This window comes from Podarcis cretensis (assembly GCF_951804945.1).
Source record: "Podarcis cretensis genome assembly, chromosome: 12".
Lineage (NCBI taxonomy): Eukaryota > Metazoa > Chordata > Lepidosauria > Squamata > Lacertidae > Podarcis > Podarcis cretensis.
This window is the reverse complement of record NC_137181.1, coordinates 11,581,526-11,605,070: the sequence shown is the minus strand read 5'-3', so window position 1 is coordinate 11,605,070 and position 23,545 is coordinate 11,581,526. Positions and strand designations below refer to the sequence as shown.

At 42.8% G+C, this 23,545-nt stretch overlaps 1 protein-coding gene across 12 annotated transcripts in view; it reads left to right on the top strand.

The window, feature by feature from the left end:
• The window catches only part of KMT2C (lysine methyltransferase 2C), a 159,582-nt gene that overhangs the window by 32,147 nt on the left and 103,890 nt on the right, over positions 1–23,545 (top strand). For all 12 annotated transcript variants that reach the window (XM_079996271.1, XM_079996270.1, XM_079996275.1 and 9 more), the window contains exons 2-5: positions 13,762–13,850; positions 17,507–17,645; positions 20,001–20,210; positions 23,027–23,172. In XM_079996271.1, the coding sequence (XP_079852397.1) occupies positions 13,762–13,850; positions 17,507–17,645; positions 20,001–20,210; positions 23,027–23,172 (584 nt within the window). The remainder of the gene's footprint in view (positions 1–13,761; positions 13,851–17,506; positions 17,646–20,000; positions 20,211–23,026; positions 23,173–23,545) is intronic.

Here is a 23,545-nt window from a genome sequence, read left to right as displayed (position 1 = left end):
TCATCCCAACAGCCCTGAGGGACAGATTAAGCTGACATGCCCAGGGCCATCCAACAGGTTTCATGGCTGAGTGGGGAGATCTGAACCTCGGTCTCTCCAGTCCATCACTCTTACCAAGTGCACTACTCTGTGTAAGCTTTTTATTTTTATTCCATTTTTTCCTCATGGTCAATAATAGACAATCTTTGTAATCCTTGCAGTGATCCTGTAAGACTGCCTAGTTCTGGCCTCCTTGTGTGGTTACTATGAAAGGGTTTCCTTGAACCATAGACTTTCCGGACAATAATTTAAACTGATAACTATTATATTAAGCAGGCATATTCATGTAACTAGAGAAGTAGTTCTTACCCTTTAATCCTCTACCCCCTACTAAGTATGCAACATTATAATCAAATGCCCCACAAGTCACAGGTTTAAAAAATGCATGTAAAAACAACACGCCAGAGGAGGCAACATTTTTATATAGCTACAGATAAATTTGCTATATGCATTGCTACATAGTTGTCAGATGGAATATAAGGTGATGGATTCTGGAAGCTCATACATAGAAGGGAGAAATAAGTTCTCAAAAGTGCCAATTTTCACTTGAGACCGATTAGCTTTTTTTTTTTAAAAAAAGAACCTGTTTCTCCCTTTTCTTTGTTACTATGACAGTGCCCTGGCCCACTTGGGAATGTATTTCAGGATTTTGTATATCACCTCCTGGTGGGATGTATGGCTTGGCTAAACATTGTTGACCTAACATCTGCTGAACTATGTTTGCATTTTCAAATGACCAAATGTTCTGTGTGTTTTCTTTCTTTCAGGTGCACTCTAGTTATTTTAGTAGCAGGGATAGTCCTGTCATTAGACAGTGTCAAGTAGATGCCTCAGGCAGCTGATTTTGGAATTTATGAAAGAGTAGCATATTGACAGATATGTAATGTAAATTTAGGCTGTCAGGGAGGGGTGGAGGTACTTGTAGTATTTGTGTGTGTGCCTCAGGTGCTGAGGTAACTTGATCAGCCTTGGATCAGTGTATCTTCACTTCATCCAACAATCTCAAGGTCCAAGTAGGTCGGTATCAGCAGAGGTGTCTTCTCAGGTACCTAGGCCCCAAGTCATATAGAGCTTTAGATGTCAACATATGCCAACCTTAAATTGGTCATGGTCACAGATAAATGTATAGCAATGCAAGAGTTGGCATTAATTCTCTGAGCAACATAAAATGTTAAGTATATTCAAAAAGTAAATTTATTCATATTAGCAATCCCCCTCCCCATAATATTTGGAGTTTAGGTGGAGCACAAACTCAGAAGTTGGTGTTAGGTGCCGAATTCAGCATTCTGAGTCTGAATGCCTTAAGGCAATGGCAATAAGCTTAAAACCATGTGCAATGCCTAGTGAAATAACAGATGACGGAGAAGGGTTTGTGTAGGCTATCTAGGGCTGGGGATAAGACACAACTCCTTGCCTATTTCCATGATTAGCAGGAACAGAATGAATTGCAGCATGTGCTTAGTTTCTAATAAGTATGCAAGTTGTTAAATTCAGTTTTCTTGATGAATTTGGCCTATTGTTTATATTTGATAAATAGCGATATTATAAGCCCAGTTTAACTACGAGATTTTTGTGGTATGTTCCTTAACATTGTAATGAACAATCCTGTAAGGTGCTCGCTTTTTATATAGCCCCTATTGAGGTCATTATAGGTTGGGGAAGATATGGTGGTGGGTATGGATGTGTCATTTAAATGAGTGTTGGTCAACAATTTAGTGTTTGTTCCTCTTTCTGGTTTCTCCCCCATCCTTTGTGACCATAGTTGCCATGTTAACAAGCCATCAGCCCATGCGGTACTGTTGCTGAATGAAAGGTTGGTTCATAATACACAAATCAGAAGGAGCCGCCTGCCCTGAATTGCTGAAAGTTGGGTGCATGAATTCTTAATGCAGCACAACAGTGCAATAATCTAAAGTCTCCTTTCCAGACTTCCTGCCTGGGAGCCAATTTTGAATGTTTCTACTTGGTGTTGGACAGTAAGACAGATTAGGGACTCTTGTTGATTTACCACTCACCACACTCTTCAGCAGTCTTCCTGCCTGGAGCTGACAGAGGTTATCTCTGGGCTAGTGTTGAGGACCCCCAGGATGTTGCCAAGGCTGCTTTGTGAGGATTTTATGGCCAACATGACAAATGACAGCAATTTGCACCAGCATATCCTTGGCCTAATTTGAAGAGTGAGGAACTTCATTCATGGACAAAACAAAATAAAAAAATTCCTTCCAGTAGCACCTTAAAGACCAACTAAGTTAGTTCTTGGTATGAGCTTTCGTGTGCATGCACACTTCTTCAGATACCTCATTCATGGAGGCCAAATGCCAGCCCTCCAGGCTTCTGTGTCTGTCCTGGGGTGAGATAGGGCGGGGCTTAGACTGGTAACAGGGCTATAAGAATGTAGAGCTCTGATGTTGCTTCAGCAAGAAACAAACAGGGTGAGCTGAGTGTAGTAGCAGCATCTTAAGAACTGTCTAGAGAGGCTTTCCTGACAGTACCCTATCTCTCACTTAAGTGACAGGTAAAAACTGTTGCGTGGCGAGTTCCCGCCCCCACCAGGATAAATAAAGACACAAGACACCGTATGTAAGGTTAATTGGGCGAATTAGGCCACAACTTTATTGAATTCAGAAATGAGAGGCATTGGCATAGGCATTGGTCCTAACGGCTATCCGGCTCCAGCCCATTTGCTGGAGACACGGGGAAGGGTTAACCTTATATCGGGGGAGACTCCCGCGAGGCACGTCGACTAGGAGCTCCCCCGGGTCACCGCTCTGGGGCGTGCCTTTGGCCCACACCTCCATAGGCTTCGGACAGGGCCACGCCCCCCGGGGTCCTTTAACGGACCACCCTTCGCTCGCTGGGGGGAGGTGATGGCGTTCCTCCACCCCCACACATCGTCTTAACCCCTTCTTACCAATGCCTACCGCCAATGCCGAGAAGTTGTGACGAGTTGCTACGAGGTAGGCGAAAAACCAAAAGGCCCGAAGTTGCCAATTGGGAAAAATTCCTACCATGCCCCTTGCGGCGACAGACCGAAGTCCATAGCAATGTCAAGACCTGCCTGAGCCTAAACCCGAATAAAGGGAGGGAGGGTGGGAAAAACGTGGGGGCGAGCCAGCGAAAAGAGGGCGAGCCCCCTCCGCGCTGGCCCTAAATAGGGCAAGCCACGCCCCCCCGCCGACCAGCTGATTGGCTGGCTGGGGGGGGCCGGCCCGCTGGGGATTCCCCTGCTCCCGCGGGGGCTGGCCCCAGCCCCCGCTCACGTGGGGTGGGCGTGACGCCCGCAACCCCACCTCCTGGGCAGGCCCGGAAGTGGCTTTGCGTGGCGAGTTCCCGCCCCCACCAGGATAAATAAAGACACAAGACACCGTATGTAAGGTTAATTGGGCGAATTAGGCCACAACTTTATTGAATTCAGAAATGAGAGGCATTGGCATAGGCATTGGTCCTAACGGCTATCCGGCTCCAGCCCATTTGCTGGAGACACGGGGAAGGGTTAACCTTATATCGGGGGAGACTCCCGCGAGGCACGTCGACTAGGAGCTCCCCCGGGTCACCGCTCTGGGGCGTGCCTTTGGCCCACACCTCCATAGGCTTCGGACAGGGCCACGCCCCCCGGGGTCCTTTAACGGACCACCCTTCGCTCGCTGGGGGGAGGTGATGGCGTTCCTCCACCCCCACACATCGTCTTAACCCCTTCTTACCAATGCCTACCGCCACACGAGCAAACGCTCGCCGCCAATCCTCTTATGCCTGAAACCAATCCCTTATCCCCTTAGCTATGTCCTCCAGCCATCTATCGTTTCCTGCATCAGACAGATGCACGCCATCAAACCGGTAGAGGGCCTCACAATTGAAACGAATGCCCGGGTGTCGTATGACCTTTCCCCCCAGGGCTGCCACTCTACGCACCACCGCCCGATCCACGGCTTTCCTCGCCCTATTTATGGCCATCGGGCACCTGCAATCCCTCCAAACCCGCCTCTCCATCAAGGAGGCCCAAATGATTGTGAGGTTTGGGTAAGCGGCCTTAAGCTCCTCCAAGTCACCAAATATGTGCCACTGCAGATCGGCCGCCTTCCTATAGGCTAGGTCGTTTTCACCCAATTGTATAAGTAAAGCATCCGGGGGGCCCTCTCTCGCGACTTTGATCTTAAATGCGGGCAACATCTCAGCCCAACGCATTCCCCTCCGTGAGACCCAAGATATCGTGATGCCCTCAGGCAAGCCCAGTCGCGGCCCCAGACCGGAATTGATGGCGCGGACCCTGGCCCAATGCACGATGCTGTGCCCGATTATCCAGACGCGCACCCCCATAACTCCTGCAAGAAATCAAAAGACAGGCATGGTCAGTAATTCCTTGGCTGGGATGTCATGAATTATGTCTCAGGTAGCGCTTGTATGCGTCCGATTTCCAGCGGCCTAGATCCTTAATCCTCTCGGCCGAAAGGCCCAGGTGCATTGCCGTGGTGGCCGCTCCAATCCTAAAGGAGTGTGCCGCGAAAACTGCTGGTGGGAGGCCACAAGCTTTAAGTGTTATGCGCATGACCCTGGTGAATTGGTGCCGTGTCAGGGGTACGCCGTCCGCATGGATCAATAGAGGCCCTGCCATGTTAGGTCTCATAGACAAGAAGCGTCTGGTGTCTTTCACCGGACATGGGCCATGTTCCCCTGTTGCCAGTAGCCGGACCAGAGCCCCCTTTCTGAACTGGTCTGTCTTGGAACTACGAATCCGCACGACCAAATCGTCCTGTGAAAGCGCAATGTCACTCAACAGTAAGCCCCGGGAGGAGCCGTGCAGCCCTTCCTCAAAAACCACCTCACCCACACGCATTGCCCCGAAAAAGGCAATGGAGTATGCCGCTGAAAACAAGCGCACCTCATATTTTGACCAACAGACCGTTCTCAACCTTTTGTGGATCTGGGAAAGTATGTCAAAAGATATAGGCCTCCTTGCATCCTGAGCTGGGGGCTGCAGTCTACGCCAGCCTTCGAGGGTCTTACGTATGACGAACTCAGCGCATGGGTCTGACGAAAATAACGCTTTGCAAAAGAAAGAAATCGCTGCGGCCTGTAGGTTGAGGGTTTTTGGGGCACGTCCCAGGCGCTTCAAGTGCACTAAATAAGACAAGACCTCAGACCTAACAGGAGGGGCTTTGCTCCTGGCGGCGTTGGATTTCTCACGGAACTTTAAGAAATCTGACCACGCCCTCTTATAAGATCTCAATGTGGAGGGCGCCAATGATGCTAATACTCCCTGAATCACTTCTGGTTCCCAGTACTCTGGTCCCCAAGTCTCCACAGCTGTTCCGGGAAGGGCTGAGGTAGTAACTGAGCATCCGGTGCTAACGAGCGGAAGCGGTCCATCTGAAAACGAGATAGGGCGTCCGCGATATCATTGTTAACACCAGGCACAAATTTGGCAGAGAAGTGGATATTAAGTTCTAAACAGCGGAGAACAAAGGAACGCAGGAGGGCACCAACTCTAGGGGAATGCGCGGCCTGCCTGGTGATGACTGCAACTACCGCCTGGTTGTCGGTGTGGAAGCAAACCCTACGGTTGCTAAAGACCTCTGACCATAAGTGGGTTGCCACTACAATCGGGAAGAATTCTAGGAAGGTAAGGTCTCTGGTAATGGGCCCTCCCCTCCAGGCTTCCGGCCAACGCTGGGCACACCATTGCCCCTTAAAGTATACGCCAAACCCGAGGGAGCCTGAAGCATCCGAATGCACTTGAAAGTCCACCTGCAGTGATAAGCTCTCCTGCCATAGAGAAATACCGTTGTAGTTCTCGAGGAACTTCAACCAAACTTGTAGGTCAGATTTTACTTCCCTAGAAAGCCGAATCCTATGATGAGGGGAACGCAGGCCAGCCGACAGCCTAGCGAGGCGACCACAGAAAGGACGGCCGGGGGAAACCACGCGGCAAGCAAAATTTAGATGACCAAGAAGAGATTGGATCTGCCTAAGGGTAACTTTTTTAAGAGGGAGGAGTTGCTGAATGAGATCACCAAGTGCCACCAGCTTCTCTCTGGGCAGTTTTGAGGTCTGCGCTACCGTGTCCAACTCGATGCCTAAGTAGACCATGGTCGTAGCTGGGCCCTCCGTTTTGTCGTCGGCTAGGGGAACCCCCAGCTCGCCTGCTAAAGATATGAAAGCTTTGAGAAGCTCTGCACACCCATGCCTGCTATCAGCTACGAGGATAAAGTCGTCTAGATAATGTGACACACCCTCTGAGCCAGATCTAAAGCGAAGGGCCCAGTCCAAGAAGGTACTGAATGCTTCAAAGGCTGCGCATGCCACTGAGCAACCCATGGGCATAGCCTTGTCCACAAAATAAGCCCCCTCAAACTTGAATCCAAGCCACCGGAAATCTTCCGGGTGCACTGGCAGAAGCCTAAAGGCCGACTCGATGTCGCATTTTGCCAGCCACGCTCCCTTACCAAATTGGCGAATGACTTTGACCGCTTGGTCGAAGGTGGCGTATTTCACTGTACAAAGCTCCTGCGGTATCGCATCATTGACGGACCCTCCCTTTGGATAGGAAAGGTTGTGAATCATGCGAAACTCGCCGGGCGCTTTCTTGGGGACTATGCCTAAAGGGGATACATGAAGGCCAACGATTGGCGGAGCTAAAAAGGGGCCGGCTACCCTGCCTGCTTTGATTTCTTTGCTAATTTTCTTTAGGGCAACCTCCGGCATCTCCCTGACTGACTTCTGATTAGGGGGATCGCCCGAATTGGGTGGACACGCTACCGGGATTCTGAAACCAGAGCTAAAACCTTCCCATAAGTACACTGCAGCTGTTCTGTTGGGGTAGATGTCTAAAAGGTTTTTTAACGGGGCCAGCTTGATGGGGGAATAGGCCAATGCCAAATTGAGGTTACTGCCTGTTCCCTTGAGGTCCGAAAGAGGCTCCCTGGCCACCTCTGGGACCGTGATTGTAGGAGCCCCTACCGCCCCGAAAGGGCTGCCTCCCTTTAATGCAGGCAGTAGCTGGGTGATTACCCCAACATCTTTCACATTCGTGACTGTACTTACAGGCCGGCCTTGCACAAACCCCTTTATTAAACTCCCAACATAGGCGCTTCTGCTTGGCGGCGGTCCTCCAAGATCTTGATGGATCCTGGTACTTCTTTTCCACGAAGGGGCCCACATGGTCCGACCAATAGTTTTGGTCCCTCAGGTCCCAGCGCGTGGAGGGTAGCAAAGAAGCATTTCTACGGAAGTCTTCGTCGTAATTCATAGCAGCAAAATCACCGGCTAATTCCCGCGCCCTCCGAACATGGGCCAAGTACGCGATCAAATGCATTGCCCGTTTAGGATAAGCAGCGCTGACCACACCCATAAACACCTGGAACCCATTGAGCCAATTGTCGAAAGTGCGTTCGACTCTTGGTGCTCTGTATTTGCGCTTCCCATAACTGCGCCTCTTTTCCCCTTTCCCTGTCAGTTTGGCAGGGGGCAACAATCTGAATAAATCAATAAAATCCCCATTGAGGATTTTATCCCTTTTTCTTTGGGATAAGTGGTTGCCTACAATGAAATCTGTGGAGGAATGAGTGGAGGTTTTTACATCTGGCACCAGGGAGCCATCCTTCCATTCCAATGTTCCATTGAAAGTCTTACGATAGGAGTTGGCCCTCCTTTCATGTGCCCATGCAGGAAGACCCACGCAATCCTCCCCATGGCCCCAGTACTCCTCCCTAGGAGCATCGCTATCAGAATCGGATGAGGAAGAAGTACCTGAATCCTCCTCGGATTCCGACCGCCTGCTCTTCTTGCTCTTCTTGGACGTGTGCTTCCTTTTTTCTTTCCTCTTCCCCGAAGGGACCTCCGGGGGGGCCTGTTCCGGAATGCCACTTGCGAGTACCGCCTGTCGATCATGCACCTCCTCATCCGAAGTTGATTCCGACGCGCCCTCGGCTGGCGCCGTCTGCGGGGGCGGGATCTGAAAAAGACTAGATGCACCTAGGACTTTCTTAGGGTTAGTAGCCTTAGTGCCCTGGGTGCAAACCTTGCCCTTCGCGGCTCCCCTCTGGCCTCCTCTTGCCTTGCCTGAGGAGGCCGGCTGAGAGCTGGTGCTTTTCTTACGCCGACCTGTCGCCTTTTTTGCCGCAGCCAACACCGCCATCGTGGATGTCGAAGTACCAGGAAGTACTACCTCACTAAGTTGAGAGTCTTCAATGTAATCCTGGGAAAACGGTATTGGCGCAGAAGGCGCCGATGTTCCTGCTGCCGTTGTCATTGGCGACACGATTACCGGTGCAACCGATGCGGGCGCTGTCGCGATTGCCGTTGAAGTTGCTGCCCCTGGCGCGGGTGCCGCTTGACCTGCCGACCTGCTTTGCTTATAAAACTCCTGGAAGGCAGTGAAAAACTGGGCCAAAGCCTGAGGGTTACTAGGAATAATAAACGGTTGAGACTCCTCCTGGTTCCCTTGGTTCCCTCCAGATCCAACGCCATTTACCTGATTGCCCTGAGCCGACATATCTTCAATCAGCACCCTGGATTAAGCAGTGGTCTGAATGTAGTTCAGTATTGACTGCACTGGACGGACTTAGCTGAAGCTAAAATCACTGGTAAGTGTCACTGCCGAATGATATTAGCTCAGTACTGTCTGCTTCAAGTAGAGTGATATTAGCTCAGTACTGTCTGCACTGTAATAGCTCTGGTTTTTTTGTTTTTTGTTTTTTTTTTTAAATTTATTATTATTATTATTATTTTATTATTATTAATATTTATCCACTTATTTATTTGATTACCTAACTATTTATTCGTTTTATTCTAGCCGGAGTACCCAAGGAGGGAAACACTAGGGAAGTTGGGCTATACCCTTACCTCAGTAAAGCTAGGCTGCCCGTGCCTAAGTAATTAATTAGATGCCGAATAAAACTCTTGCAAAGAAGGTTAGGACTAGATTACCTTTGAAACAGCTTATGAATTATATAAAATAGTAATTAAATGATTAGAGGCACACTTGGTTTAATTATGCTATGCCCAAGACAAGCACTTTAATTAAAATTAGCAGCGTGAAAGTAATCAAATTAGATCAAATTCAAAGAAAATAAAATCTAAGTGAAATGAAGTAAAGTAACTAAGAAGGAAAATGAATCAAATTAAGATTAATCAAATTTAATTAAATCGAAATAAATTAAGGCCAAGCCAGTCGCGGTAAATAAGGCCAATTACAACAATACCAGCAAGGAAATTAAAGTAATAATGCAGTAAATCCCAGTAATACCAGCAAATAAAATCAAGTAATAAGGCAGCAAAGGAGTGATAACTGAATTGCCTCTGCTGCACCTACTGCAAAATCAAGTAATAAGGCAGCAAAGGAGTGATAACTGAATTGCCTCTGCTGCACCTACTGCAAAGGGTTTACTGCTTTTTGATGCTTTGCCAAAATAAATTGCCCTAAAATTACCCTTCAAATTTACTAAAGAACCGAGTTAGTATTTATTTAAAGGATAAGAACACTAGTGAGGCAATTGCCCAAACACACGCTCCCACGCGTGACCGCCTATCCCAAAATGGCGACCGCTACGTTGATCACGTGGTCCAGCAAAATGGCGCCCGGACCGGCTGGACGCTAAGCAATGGTGCCAAGCGCTGTTAAACAAATCAATCCGGCCTTAAGCAAGCGAGTGATGTAATCAAAACCCAACAAAAAATGGATAAGCGCTGCACACAGTCAGAAGTTACACGCACTGTTCCAGTACCCTCCTGAATTAGCCAAAGCAGCGAGCCAAAGCAACGAACAAAGACGCACTAGAATTTAGTTCCCACGTGGCTTGCCTCACCTAAAATGGCTGCCGCCTCAAGCCCCACGTGCTCAGCCAAAATGGCTGCCAAAACTATCTCGTCGCCTAGCAACGCTGCACAATCTCCGAGCAGCCGGTAGAAAAGCGAGAAACAGCAACCCCAAAGCAACTGCCCTCACAATAACAGATTAAAACAATTAAAGAAACTGAGCAAGGGACCTGCGCGCTCCTCTAACAGCGGCTAAGAATCACAGTAAATTAACGAGATACAACCTGATGGCGAAGTCCTCTTCTGGCAGTCAAACAGAACCGCAGGAGAGTAACAGCTGGGTGGCGGCTGGCTGGACCCCTCAGCCTGAGCGATCCGGGGCAGAACGGATGGGCGCGAGCGCTCTGTCCTGCAGCAAAGGGAGGGTAGGCAAAGCGCAGGCGAAGCCCTGTCCTTCCCTTTATTTCCTCTCTCCTTCAAGTCTCCTGGTGGCAAGAGAGAATCGCGGGGGCCAGGCGGAGACGCCTGGCTTCCTTCCTTCGCCCCGTCTCCTCCTCCTAACCACGGGAACCGGCCAGATCTTCAGCGGGGCCAGGCAGGGAGCAAAGAAATGAATCGATGCGGGGGGCGGGATCGCAGAGAGGCGAGACGGCGCGCAAAGGCAGGACCCGGAGAGCTCAGGGGTTGGCCCGCCGGCGCGCTCCGGAGTTCCTCTCGCACATACGGCTTGGAGGCGCTCGCTTTGTGTGGAGCGAGCTAGTGAATCGGAGCGCTCTCGCGCTCGCTCTCTCTTTCCAGAGAGGCGTGCGCCTTTACAGAGCCGGTCTCCTGATGCCTTTGCCCCACAGCAACCTTTCCGGGTGCGCAGAAGGCTGGAGATCGGCAAATGGCTGGAGAGGGATGGTGAACTTGGAGCGCTTTCGAAAACGTGGGGGCGAGCCAGCGAAAAGAGGGCGAGCCCCCTCCGCGCTGGCCCTAAATAGGGCAAGCCACGCCCCCCCGCCGACCAGCTGATTGGCTGGCTGGGGGGGGCCGGCCCGCTGGGGATTCCCCTGCTCCCGCGGGGGCTGGCCCCAGCCCCCGCTCACGTGGGGTGGGCGTGACGCCCGCAACCCCACCTCCTGGGCAGGCCCGGAAGTGGCTTTTTTATCTGCCCAGGCCGTCAAAGCTTAAGAGATTCGGATTTTTAGCATGAAATCTTCTGCATCTCCTTTTTATACTAGTCTTAACTGCCTCCTGTTATTTGTTTTCCTGATTTTGGTTTATTTTATGCTTTTATTTATAAACTTCTCTGAGAGCACAGCAGAAGAACAGCCAAAGTGCTCTTATAATAAATAAACAATGTTTCTACATGTTGAACATAATTCTGATTCCAGCTTTCAGAGCAACTTTTTAATGCCTCCCCCTTTCTAAAAAAAAAAAAAAGACCCCTCTGTATTGCTTTATATTGTAGAACCGTATACTATTTATTCAAATTGCTTTTTGTACTAAAACCCAATTAAATTAAAGTATAAATATATTCTTCCAACTTCTATTTTGTAATTTCCCCCCAATGGAGCTATTTTAAACCTGTGCAGTAGTTGGAAGGTCTTTTGTAGTACAGTAAATGCAAAAGAAGAAAATTGCATGAAAACACCAGATGTGGGTATGTTCTCTATTGAAAAGAAGTAATTATATTCAATTAGTTCAAACCTGTGATTTTGCTAATGTTAAATGCATTGCTTGAAATGTGTTTGGGGGAGGGGGACACAGTTGAGAAATCATCAGTGTGGCACATTTAAAAGGTCTGCATGTGTGTGTATGTGTGTGTATATGTGTGTGTGTGTGTGTGTGCCGTTCTTTGCATACTAATATATGCACTGTAGGATGTAAATACAAAAGTCTACATAACCTGTGAAATAAACAGAAGGAAAATATTTTAATCAAATTGCCTAAAGGTTTTCTATAGGAGGTGAAAATTTTGAAGTAATTTGGTATTAGATGTGCTTTAAAAGTACCATTTTAATTTTTATGCCTCCATACTCTAGTAAAAAAAGGATGCATAGATGCAGGTGCTGTGATTAGAAGCAATATGTAACCTCTCCTCTACATTACTTTTTGAAGATTTTAGCTATTAGACCACACTTGACTACCCTTCCCATACAATAAGAGCAAAACAGGCTTTCATAAATGTTGCTATTTCTAGGGTGTACTCCTTGTTCAAGTGGGATGAGCATGAAATAATTTTTCACCTGCTTACATTAATTTTCTTTTGTCTTTGTCCATGTAGAATTATACCCTCAGAAATAAAATATAACCCTAAAGTTTATTTGAGTAGAAACACAATATAATATTGATACTAAAAGAAGAGAAAGCAATCATGTATGCAAATGCGGGGACAGAAGCTTACATGTGCAAAGAAAAGAAACTTGCAGTGTATATCTAATATGGTATAATTAGATTCAATTTCTCAAGTGTGCTACTTCCATGGGTTGATTGTGTACATTCTCTTGAGCATAATTATGGCAATCACAAAAATTTCATTGAGTTCAGTTTTATTCTTTTTATTACTTTTACATAGCTGTGTAGTGTGTTGTAAATCTGAAAAGTTGTGAACCTGACCTGGCAGCATTTTAAACTTCAGCTCCTGTTAGTATATGACCCAATAAAATAAAACTGACATGTTTCCAACTCCTTTTCTTGTCTCTCCCATCACCCTCCTTTCTTAATTCCAACAGCTACTTTACTACTCCTTTTAAAACTTCTTTTTCACTGTGGCTAGCACCACCCTTCTGCTGTTTTTTGTTTAGTGTGATTCTTTTGACAGCCAGGTTATCATAATTTTAGAAATTCTGTCATCCTAGATTATATCTGAAAAATCTGGGTAATTTGTGTGGAGATTTAGATGCACAGTTTTTAAATTCTCATGTAATGTTAATCCAATTTCCTATTGTGTGCTGCAAAACCAGTATCTCATCAGATTCTTCTGTTGTGATGATATATTGGGTTACATTTTCAAAGATGATGGCATGCTTCGTCAGAACCCATTATTTGTGGTGTGGTGTTTGAGTAAAATTATTTCCAAATATATATATATTTAAGAGTGTGGTATTGTTTTATGAAGAAATAGGATTATTGAATGTTACACTGAAATATTCTTTTGTGGCCAGTTAGTTGGGTAGGAGTTCTTTTAAGATTACTATAACCTCTGCCCACTTGCTGAGTAGTTTTTTTATTGACTATAAATTTTGAGTTTTAATATGCCTGAGGAAAGGTGATCTTATATGTATGTTGTATTATAACAGGCATAATTTTGCATCAGGCAATCCTCCTGTATATGAGAGAGAAGGGGGGATGGAATCATTTTTTTAAATGATACTATATTATTAATTGTATTTAAAATATTTTACAAAAAACTGCTGCTCAACCAATCTCAGCACATTTTTAGTCAATTCAAAAGTTGTGTAATCTATTTATTGATTTAAATTTTGCAGTTCTCTTGTAATCTTCCAAATAATATTATCTGAAGAACTGCACTGCTAGTTAGTTGCTTGCAAGTGTGCTTTGGACGTAACGTTTCATGAGCAACTGCTTCCTTCTCTCTCAGATGGCAAACTACTTTTGAAACAAAGGAGACTTTCAAAAGGGATGTGACTACAGTTTAAACAAAGAGAGAGAGAAAGGATATTGACTCAATGAACCAAACACTTTCAGCATTCCTAAAGTAGCTCTTTGGACCCAGCCTATGTATTTTTGATCTGAAACTTTCAATTGTAATAGAAAATGCAATGACCAGCTATGAGCAGATGGACTGAGTGATACAGCCTTTCTCCTAGTAGCATATTCTATCTATCGGTACTATTAAAAATAGATATTTGGCTTTTAACATTTATAAATATCTGCTAATTTAATATTTAACTATTCAGGTGATTTTCTTTGTAGTTTTGTATTATTTTTTATTCTATATTATAAACTATCGCTTATATTTCATAGGCCTCGAAGTAGAGGAAAACCTGCAGTGGAGGATGAAGACAGCATGGATGGTTTGGAGGCAGCAGAAACAGAAAACACTGTGGAAACTGGTAAAGGCACAAGTAGTAGCAATGCTTTCATAAATTTTGGGAATACGGGCTGTTTTCCTAGCATATATCCATATGCAAGGAAAAACAGATATAGAAAATGCAAGTAGAAAATGTATCTTTTTTTTTTTAAAAAAAAGGTTTTTTAAAGAAAAGTGTAGTTTGAGAAGCATGAATTTATTGAAGGGGCTAGCAGTTCAGTGGGCTAGCAGTTGTTGAAAGTAATAGTAAAAGCATATTCAATACACTTATCTCTATGTAAAAAGAGCACAAAAGATTAAAGAAAACAGACATGGAATATTTTTAAAAGGCTTAAAACCAAAGTGGAAAATTAGAAAATCAAAGAAAGGATAGGTTATTAAGATTACATTTGTACCTGACTACAGATGTAAATCAATTTTCAGTCTCATCCACCTCCAGCATCCTGGGTACTGATTTAAAAAACAAAAACAAAAAATGGCCCTTCAATGCAATCCTACATTGGACAGTGTGCTTGTGCAGAACAGAATATAGGAAGATACTTCAATATAGGCAAAAGCCAAGGCCACTGTCTCTTTGCTTCTAAATGATGATGACCTTAGCAACAGCAGCTCCTCCATGTCTGCTTAATAAGTCTTAGAATGTTGCTTCCATGTTTCTTTATAGATGTCTGATTGACTTGTTTTTCTAAGTGAGGAGGCTTGTGGAACCTCCCAAGGCAATGACTTCCAATTCCAGGCACTGCTGCAGAAAGATCCTGTTCCTCATCAGGCAGCATGTATAAGAGTGGCTCAGTAACAATCTTCAGGAGTAGGCTGAAAGTTTTCAAAATATAGTTAGATTTTTTTCCTAGGAAATATCAGTCTGGTGTAACACAGTAGTTAAAACTGATTGCTCATAAAGATCCTTCCAATTAAAAGCTTTTGAAGTTATTTAAAGGTTTGGTTCTCTTGAGACTCCATTAAAATGCTTGTGCTAGCTATTTGAAGCAGTTTACAAAACAGGCAAGAAAAAGTAAAGTAGTTTTTACTTTTAAAGTTTATCTGTGGATATTTTCAACAAAATTCTGTTTGAAGAATTGGCTGTTGCAAATTCAATAGAAATTGAATTTTATAATTTAATCCTTTAATCCTTGCCTTTCTCTTCAAATCCTCATAAACCACTTAACTCTTCTTTATGGTCATTAATCCTTCCTGTTGGTCTCCTCTATACTTTTTGAGACTCTGTTATAACTAACAAGATCTATAAACTGAGAACATCTTATGCATCTTATGCATCAGATTAGCGTTGCCTTTGAATGTTATAGGAAAGCACCTTATGATAAATCCATCAAGATTAAAGTAATTCCATTTACAGCGTCCATCTGTATTCTTCACTACAATGAATGGTCTATTTTGTCAACCAAAATCATTTAATCACCCCCCCCCCACAGCATATAAATACCCAGTTTCAGTGTCTGAATACAGATGATATAAAATTAGTTGAAAGAGGTAAAACCATATATCTGATAAGTATATGACAATGGCCAATTCAGTATTGTCTTAACCACTTGAGGAGGGTAGGTCCTGTGAAGCAGTTTTAGCTGGTTGCAGAAGGTTAGGGTTTAGGTAGATGCAGAGTGGAGAAAAAGAGAGCAAAAATTTGCTTCCTCTCAACATGTTTATGAGGTAGGAAATATTGTTGACTGGATGTGTTCAACACAACTATAGTGAAATCTTCAGAATGGTGATGATTTGCCTTCCATCAGCTGTCATGCGCCATTGGCTAACTTCCATTGCTTTGTATATCGTAGTCTTCATGCTGATCTGATAAAAAACCAATCTTTTAAAAACTAAACTAAAGACTTGAACTTCAAGTCAGTCACTGTAACAGATGGACATCTTGTGTGATCATTGAGCCATTCATTTTTTCATGGAATATCTCAATGAAATTTCATTGAATTCCTGTAGTTGTACTTCAACCACATTGTATGCTGCCTGACTAGTTTCTAGTATTATATTTATGTCTTAAGTGGAGCTCTTCAGCCTCATTTCTGGGATGACTTTGAATTGATTGCTCATGAGTCTCAGACTGCTTTCATCCTCCTAAGACACATAACATTCAGGTCAATCCACAAAGCCTTGCCACTGGACCAGAATTATTTAGATCGCATCATAGGAAGATGTTTTCCTACTATAGGATTTGCATATTTCCTTTGCTTACTTGAGGACTAGTAAATATATTACACTTTATTTTTGTTAACGTGCTCCTCTGGTTTATTTATTTGGTTGCAGAAGACCTAATCTGAAACCTTTTCTGGAAAGGTGCTATTGCAGTCACACAGGACATAAATTTATTTTAATTAACTGCCATCAAATAAATGGTTTAACACCAAAGGTTACATATCCCTAGTAATGCTATGCCTTTCAACAGTTTGAAACATGTTTTTGGATCAGTTTAAACTAACTGTTTTCCTCTATGCTTTAATGCAGTTGTTATCAGTAATATGGCAGTTGGTTTCCTTCCCCCTCCTCTGAAATGTCATATTATATCCTATGCTTTATAACATGTGTATGTTGAATTTTAAATTATACCATGTTATTAGCTGCAGTACTTTATAGCAATCTGTAGTTTATCTGTGTACTGTATTCCAGTTTGATTTTGCTTTTCACTAATTAGACTTGGTCCTGCAGTGTGCCTAGGCTTGCTGTTGTTGCAGACAGCAGAAATCCTATGGAAGAAAAGACCTGAATGCTGTGGTCTATTTCATGTTATTCAGTCTGTTAATTATTTCCTCACTTCATTTGCATATGCCCAATAGCGGAAAAAAGGTGATTTAATGAAAGATGGAACTATAATAGTTCCTATGCACTTATCACTACAATTCAAATAATTTGATATGTAAAATTTGAAACATCACACAAATTGTGGTGTGAAACTTTAACATGAAGCCCTTCAACCTGTAAAAGTTCAGCAGCAAATTTGGGATATTGATGAAATAAGGATAAATAAACTAAAAGTTGCTTTATCACTATTTGTATTTCAGTACCAAAACTAACTTTAGAAGAACTTGTGGACATAGAAATGCTAAATCTGAACGTAGCTTTCTTTTGTAACATTTAAATTAAAGTCGCAGGCAAAATTATTTTGAAGTAGTTTTTTATGCTTTTGAAACAGTATCTATGTGTCTAGTTTATTAATTTTGTGGCCCTTGTCAGTATTAGTCATAACTAAATGGTGACATTTCTGTTTTTAAAACTGTCATTATAAATGATTTAAAAGATAAAACATATTGTTATAGGCATAGTCATAATTAAAGTACAGTGGTACCTCTACTTACGAATGTGATCAGTTTCGGGGTGCCATTTGCACCCCGAAAAGAAGTAGAGTGCTGCTTCTGCACGTGCGCGAAGCACGCAGATTGCTTCTGCACATGCGCATGCAGTGAACCCGAAAGTGTTTACTTCTGGGTTTGCCGCGTTCGTAACCTGAAAAGCCGCAACATGAAGCAAACGTAACTCAAGGTATGACTGTATCAATAAATACGGAGGGTAGCATATGTTTCCATCTGGATGTTGCAACTGCAATGTTTTTGAATACAAATAGAAAAACAGATTATGTGCATAGGACAATGCTGTGCCAGATTCTCCTAACACTTAAAAGTATGATCTTTAATCAACTTACTCTCTTTTGTCCATCAGAAATCAAGGAACAATCTGCAGAGGAGGATGCCCAAACTGAAGTGCATGGTGACAAGAAGCTAACGCCAGTTCTTCAGCGCTCAGTGTCTGTGGAATCTGCAAGCTCCATTGCCTCTGTTGGTGTTGAAGCAAAAACCAGGTTAGAAAGAGAAACAGGCAGATGCTGAGTCAGTGGTGGGGGAAGGGCTGGGATCTGAACAAACAACACAGAAAATGCTGGGATTTATTCTTTGGCAATCACGCATAGCCAAGTAAGATTGTCTTCCATGAACAGTCCTAACAGTGAGTCCATAAGTGACTGTGGATGCCAATTCTGGATCCACACATCCTTCCACAGTGGGGACATAGGTTTAAGGGCAGGAGTTGATCACGGTGATGGTTTGTCAAACGTGCCTTCCTCTTAGTGCATTTCTCCCTTTCATCCTGAATTTGAGCAATCTTCAAAGTCTGTGACACCTTTGGTAAAGGCTGTTCTCCAATTGGAGTGCTCGCAGCCCAGTCTTTCCCAGTTGTCAGTGTTTATACTACATTTTTTTGGATTTGCCTTGAGAGAGTCTGGGACTACACTCTTTGCAGCATCATTCTATTTTGTAGCATTAGGCTGTGCTGGCAACTGCTATATTTGAGATGGATGACATAGTGTGTAGGGGGAGCAGGAGTGGAAAAGCATGTTTGCTAAATGTTGTCATGTATCAACCAACTTAAGTGGTTGTTATCAATGTTGTAAGATATTGATGCAGCAGATTAAAATACTCCTGGAAATGTGTGTGTGGATTTAATAAAACAAAATACAAATCCTTTATTTTAAGAACATCGGAAGCTGCCTTATATCAGAGCCAACTTTCTTTCCATCTAGCCCAGAATTGTCTACTTTGACTAGAAGCATCATTTCCTTCTTGTTGCAAGCCTAAACCTGCTTCATTACAAACATATAAATTAATGCCAAGTATTAAAATGCACACACTCTATTTGCCATTTATCTTATTACACTTCAGTCGCAACTATACCAGTAAAGGAGTGAGTTGTCCCGAAAAGTACATACACATCTTGACTCTCAATAGAAATTCAGCTATCCATCAGTCATTTGGAAAATTGCCATAGCAGTTAACCTGATGGCAGTGCTTCACAGTGTAGGAAATGTAAATATCTTGAGGGTGTTTGATGCATTTAAATACAATAACTGCACTTGGATAAAGATTAATTGGACATTTTTCAAGTGTGGACTTTTTCAAGTGTGGACTTTTGTCCCTTTATATTCCTGTGTGACCACATGAGAATAGGAAATTTGAGAATTTGAGTTACGTTATGTGCTAGAGTGGTGCAAGTAGGCAGATATTGATTATTCAGTGGGTTTTCAGCACTATATTAAGAGGAGCAAAGATGTTTCTTATTTTTATTATGTATTTTGTGGTTTTAATAATGTAATATTACGTTGTGAACCACCATGAGATCTAAGGATGAAAGGCAGTATACAAATTTTAATAACAACAACAAATTACTGTACTGCGGTGCCTTTTGATCAAGCTCCATTTCCTGAGGCTACTAATGTGGGTTTTTATCTTATTTGAATACAGTCATACCTTGGTACTTGTACGCCTTGGTACTTTTACATTTTGGCTCCCAAACACCGCAAACCCGAAAGTAGGTGTTCCAGTTTGCAAACGTTTTTTGGAAGCTGACTTTCTGTGGCTTCCAACTGAATGCAGGAAGCTCCTGCAGCCAATTGAAGGCCATGTCTTGGTTTTCAAAAGTCAAATGGACTTCAGGAACAGATTACGTTTGAGAATCAAGGTACGACTGTACTGTATATAAAATGCACATTAAAGGAGCTATATAGGACAATCAGAATAATAGACTGCCAAAGTTTGTTTCACAAATTACCGAAGTTTATCCAGCAGTAGTGCATCCACTGGAGTTGTTACTTTCAGTTAAGGTAGAATTTAATTTTTAATATCTATTTATTGCTGTCTAAAGCTTTAAAGACTACTAAAATGTAGTAATAATAGCCCCATCATTCTTATTTCAGTAAAATGCAAAATGATGAACAGATGACATGTTAACTATTGCTCAATGGCACTTTATAAAATATTACTCTGTTCTGAAAGCCTAAGGATTGCGTAACTTCTTAAGGTGAAAACTGGGATATGGAAGAACTTATTAAATACATCAATCAATTAAATTCTTCCTTTGCCTGTTCACACTAGACTGGAACACATTCTTAAGTTGTTTATGGTACTTAAAGGCTAAGGCTATGTTCTTTTACAAAATTACTAGGGAATAAGTTTTATTGAAATCAGTAAGAGTAGCAACATGAGAATGGGACTTTTCAGTGGTGACTCCCCACTTGTGAAATGCTTTACTGAGGGAGACTAGCCTGGCACCATCCTTATCTATTTTTAGGTGCCAGGTAAAAGCTTTCCAGTTTACCAGGACTTTTTGTCCTTAATTTCAAAACAGCTTTTGACATCTCTGTTTTTGCTTTCTGACTCTCTAGCAGTGAACAGCTCTGCGCCTTTTGTTATTGTGGGGAACGAAGCTCATTGGGACAAGGAGAACTTAAGCAGTTTAGTCCAACACCAGGGTTTATCGCTCCATGGAGCAACCAGTCTTTAAATAAGAGTGAAACTGGTGACAGCAATGACGGCATTTGTGAGAGTACTCCAAGGCAGAATTCAGTCCTACGCAAATCAAGAGGACAAAAGAAGTAAGTTTTTTTATGCTTACCAAAATATATACTATTTCAGTTCATGTTCTAGTCATCTGACTTGTAAGTAAATGTGCAGTAAGACAGCATGCAGTTAGGGTTGCCATATGTCCATAATTTTTTTGTACTTTGCCTAAAGTTAGGGCTGCTCAACAACTTTGCGATATTTCTATTAAAAAAAACCAACAACTTTTGGGGTGTCCTGGCAACCCTAGCCTAAGTAGGTGCTGAAAATGAAAAAAACAAACATATTTATGACATACATTGACATACATTGACAATTCTATTTAAACAAGGTCAGTTAGATACTAAGGTGACAAAAGCCAGTATGAAACAGTGGCTAACCCAGGGCAGGCTACCATGTAACTCCAGATGTTACTATACTCTAACTCCCATTGGCTCCAGCCAGCATGGATAACGGTCAGGGATGATGGGGTCCACAGATTAGCCAACCCTGGCCTATGGTGTTAGATTTTGATGAAGGAATCCAGGTTCAGTTCCTTGGTCAGGTATTAAATTTCTGTCCTGCCCCTCCTCCCAAGGATGCACAGGGCAGCTAACATGGTTTCAAAAAGTACAATCACATTACAATCATAATTAAAATACTAATATAAAGATCAAAATACAGACATGAAAACGTAATGCAGTTGATAGCAATAAGGCCTAAGTAGATAACTTCCTCACTATGTGCCAAGACTCAAGTGAACAGATGTGTCTTTGATTGATGTTTTGAAGCAATCTGAGATGGGGGACAACCAAACTTCTCCAGAGTGGAAACTTCATATATAGGTGGCTCTGCTTCATGTCACAACCCAATGGGCAAATATTAGTAACTGGATCATGGGCAGGGCCTCCCCTTCAGATCTTAAAGTAAGGGTCTGCAGATGCAGGAAGTACTTGGGCCTCAAGCCATTTAGAACTTTGCATACTCATACCAGCATACTCATACTCATACTCATACGTGCTCTCTGCCAGCACTGCTAGTGCTGTAGTTCCTAGCATTAGTGATCTGTCTTTGGTTTGTGAGTTGGGGGGGAAGGAAACTTGCCTGATGCCCTCATCATCAATTTTTAGACCTTTTTATTCACTGAGGCCTTGGGTAGCTAAGCTGACCTCTGTGGTGGTGCCCATCATTTTAGGATGGGTAGGATTTGTCATTATTATTTTCCTGGTTGGGCATTTTAGGTATTTTGTATTTTATGTTGCTTTAAATATTGTTGTTTAAAAAGTTATTTTATCTTGTTATGTTGCTTTGATACCTTTCGTATAAAGCAACTGACAAATGTTATAGCCAATCATCATCATCATGCTGGGTCAGACCAGCGATTCTTCAGCATTTCGGACCAGAGATATGCTGGTCCAGCTCTACTGGAGATATCGGAGGTCAATCTAGGGTCCTTCTGCATTCAAAGCAGATGCTCTGTCACTGAGCTATGAGTCTTCAGTACTATATACTGATGAAATATACAGTATTTTTCGCTCTATAAGACGCACCAGACCATGAGACGCACCTAGTTTTTGGAAGAGGAAAACAAGAAAAAAAAAATTCGGAATCTCAGAATCCAGAACAGCAATAGGGATTGCTGTGCAGCGAAAGCAGCGATCCCTCTTGCTGTTCTGGCTTCTGGGATAGCTGTGCAGCCTGCATTCGCTCCATAAGACGCACACACATTTCCTCTTAGTTTTTAGGAGGGAAAAAGTGAGTCTTATAGAGCAAAAAATACGGTAGTTTTTCATCAGTATGTAGTACTGCAGATTTTAAAAATATAGTTAGGAGTTCCAATTTATTTCACTTTTATCCACAGCAAGCTGCTCCTTAAGGGGATGCTTTGCTGCTCTTTGGATTCTGTGGTGCTGGCTGATTAGTAGTTGCTTTTGTAGCCTATGGGAAAGTTCAAAATTAATTTAGCTTGGAACAACTAGCCAGCTCTGTCCCCTGAGGATGGTGATGTAATCATACCCAAGTGCCATGCTGGCTGCTATCCAAGTTTAGGTACTAAAGCGATTGTTGTGTTGGAGTTCTCTGATTGGTGGCTAACCCTGGACTGCTGCCAATAGAATGAAGCAGTAAAGTGGGAAATGAAACAATAACAAAATGAAGCAGCATTTTAAAGGGACTTAAGGTGGACCATTTTAATGAGAATTTGGATGGTCAAAACTTACAAGTGTATTAACTTATTTTTATTTGCATGGCTTTGCTTTCTTTTACTTTCACCTGTGGGTATCAGCTTTAGCTCTGCCAGTCTGAATGCTCGTTCTTCTATAGAAATAAATTACTTAGTTGTCCGCACATTAATCATTTTCAGTTTGACATCAGTGAAACTCAAATGCACATTTAACATATATGAAGCTGGTATGCTGAGTGCTGAGTTCAGACCACTGCTTCAGCCTACCCAGCACTGTCTACTCTGGCAGTAGCTTTCTAAAGTCTTGTATAACTTCTTCTTCCAACTCATGCCACCCCAGTAACAGTGTCTTTTAATTGCGCTTTAGATTCCGAATAACATAATATTTCATTAGATAGTAGAGACTATTTGCTTAAGATACAATAAAAGTATAAACTGATCCAAAAAAATTTCGAAGCGGGATTTATTATGAGCTGTGAGTTAGCAACGTGAGCCCAATGCACAATAAAGAAGCAAGTTAATCTAGAGTATACTCATTTCCTAGGTTGATACACTTGTGTCAGATACCTGAAAACCTGCCAATATGTATTTCTTTATTTTTCCATATAGTTTAAATGTAATTTGTATCTGGTATGTAAACCCATGTTATGTTAATTGCAATCATTTAACCAAATCTTGTATTCCACACAGAGAGAAGTCTCATCAGAGCATAACATCTTGTAGAAGTATAAGCACTCAAACTACTCCTGATGATCAGGTAGTCAAATTCTGGGATGAACTCAAAATGGTTGGCTTACCAGATGACATTGATGTCCAAGCCTTATTTGAGCCAACAGGTAATGTACTACTAGACTACAGCTCCATTCAATATATTGTATATTTTACTTATCGTTCAAATTGAATGAAGTTGTTTGTTTGAAAATATCTCCTTCCCTCTCCTTTTAAAAGGAGAAAATACAGGGGAAATGTTATTACTACCACTGTAGAAATACAATCTTTCAGATTTACTGGTAAATGTAATTCCCATTCTATCATAACATCAATAGTGAATTAACTGAACAAATACTAAATTATTTCAGTGGGTGTATATTTCATAGAATCATTGGATTGTAGAGTTGGAAGGGTACCCCAGGGTCATCTAGTCCAACCCCCTGCAGTGCAGGAATCAATGTCTATCTTTAAGTTCTAATGTTCTTTTAAAAAAATAAA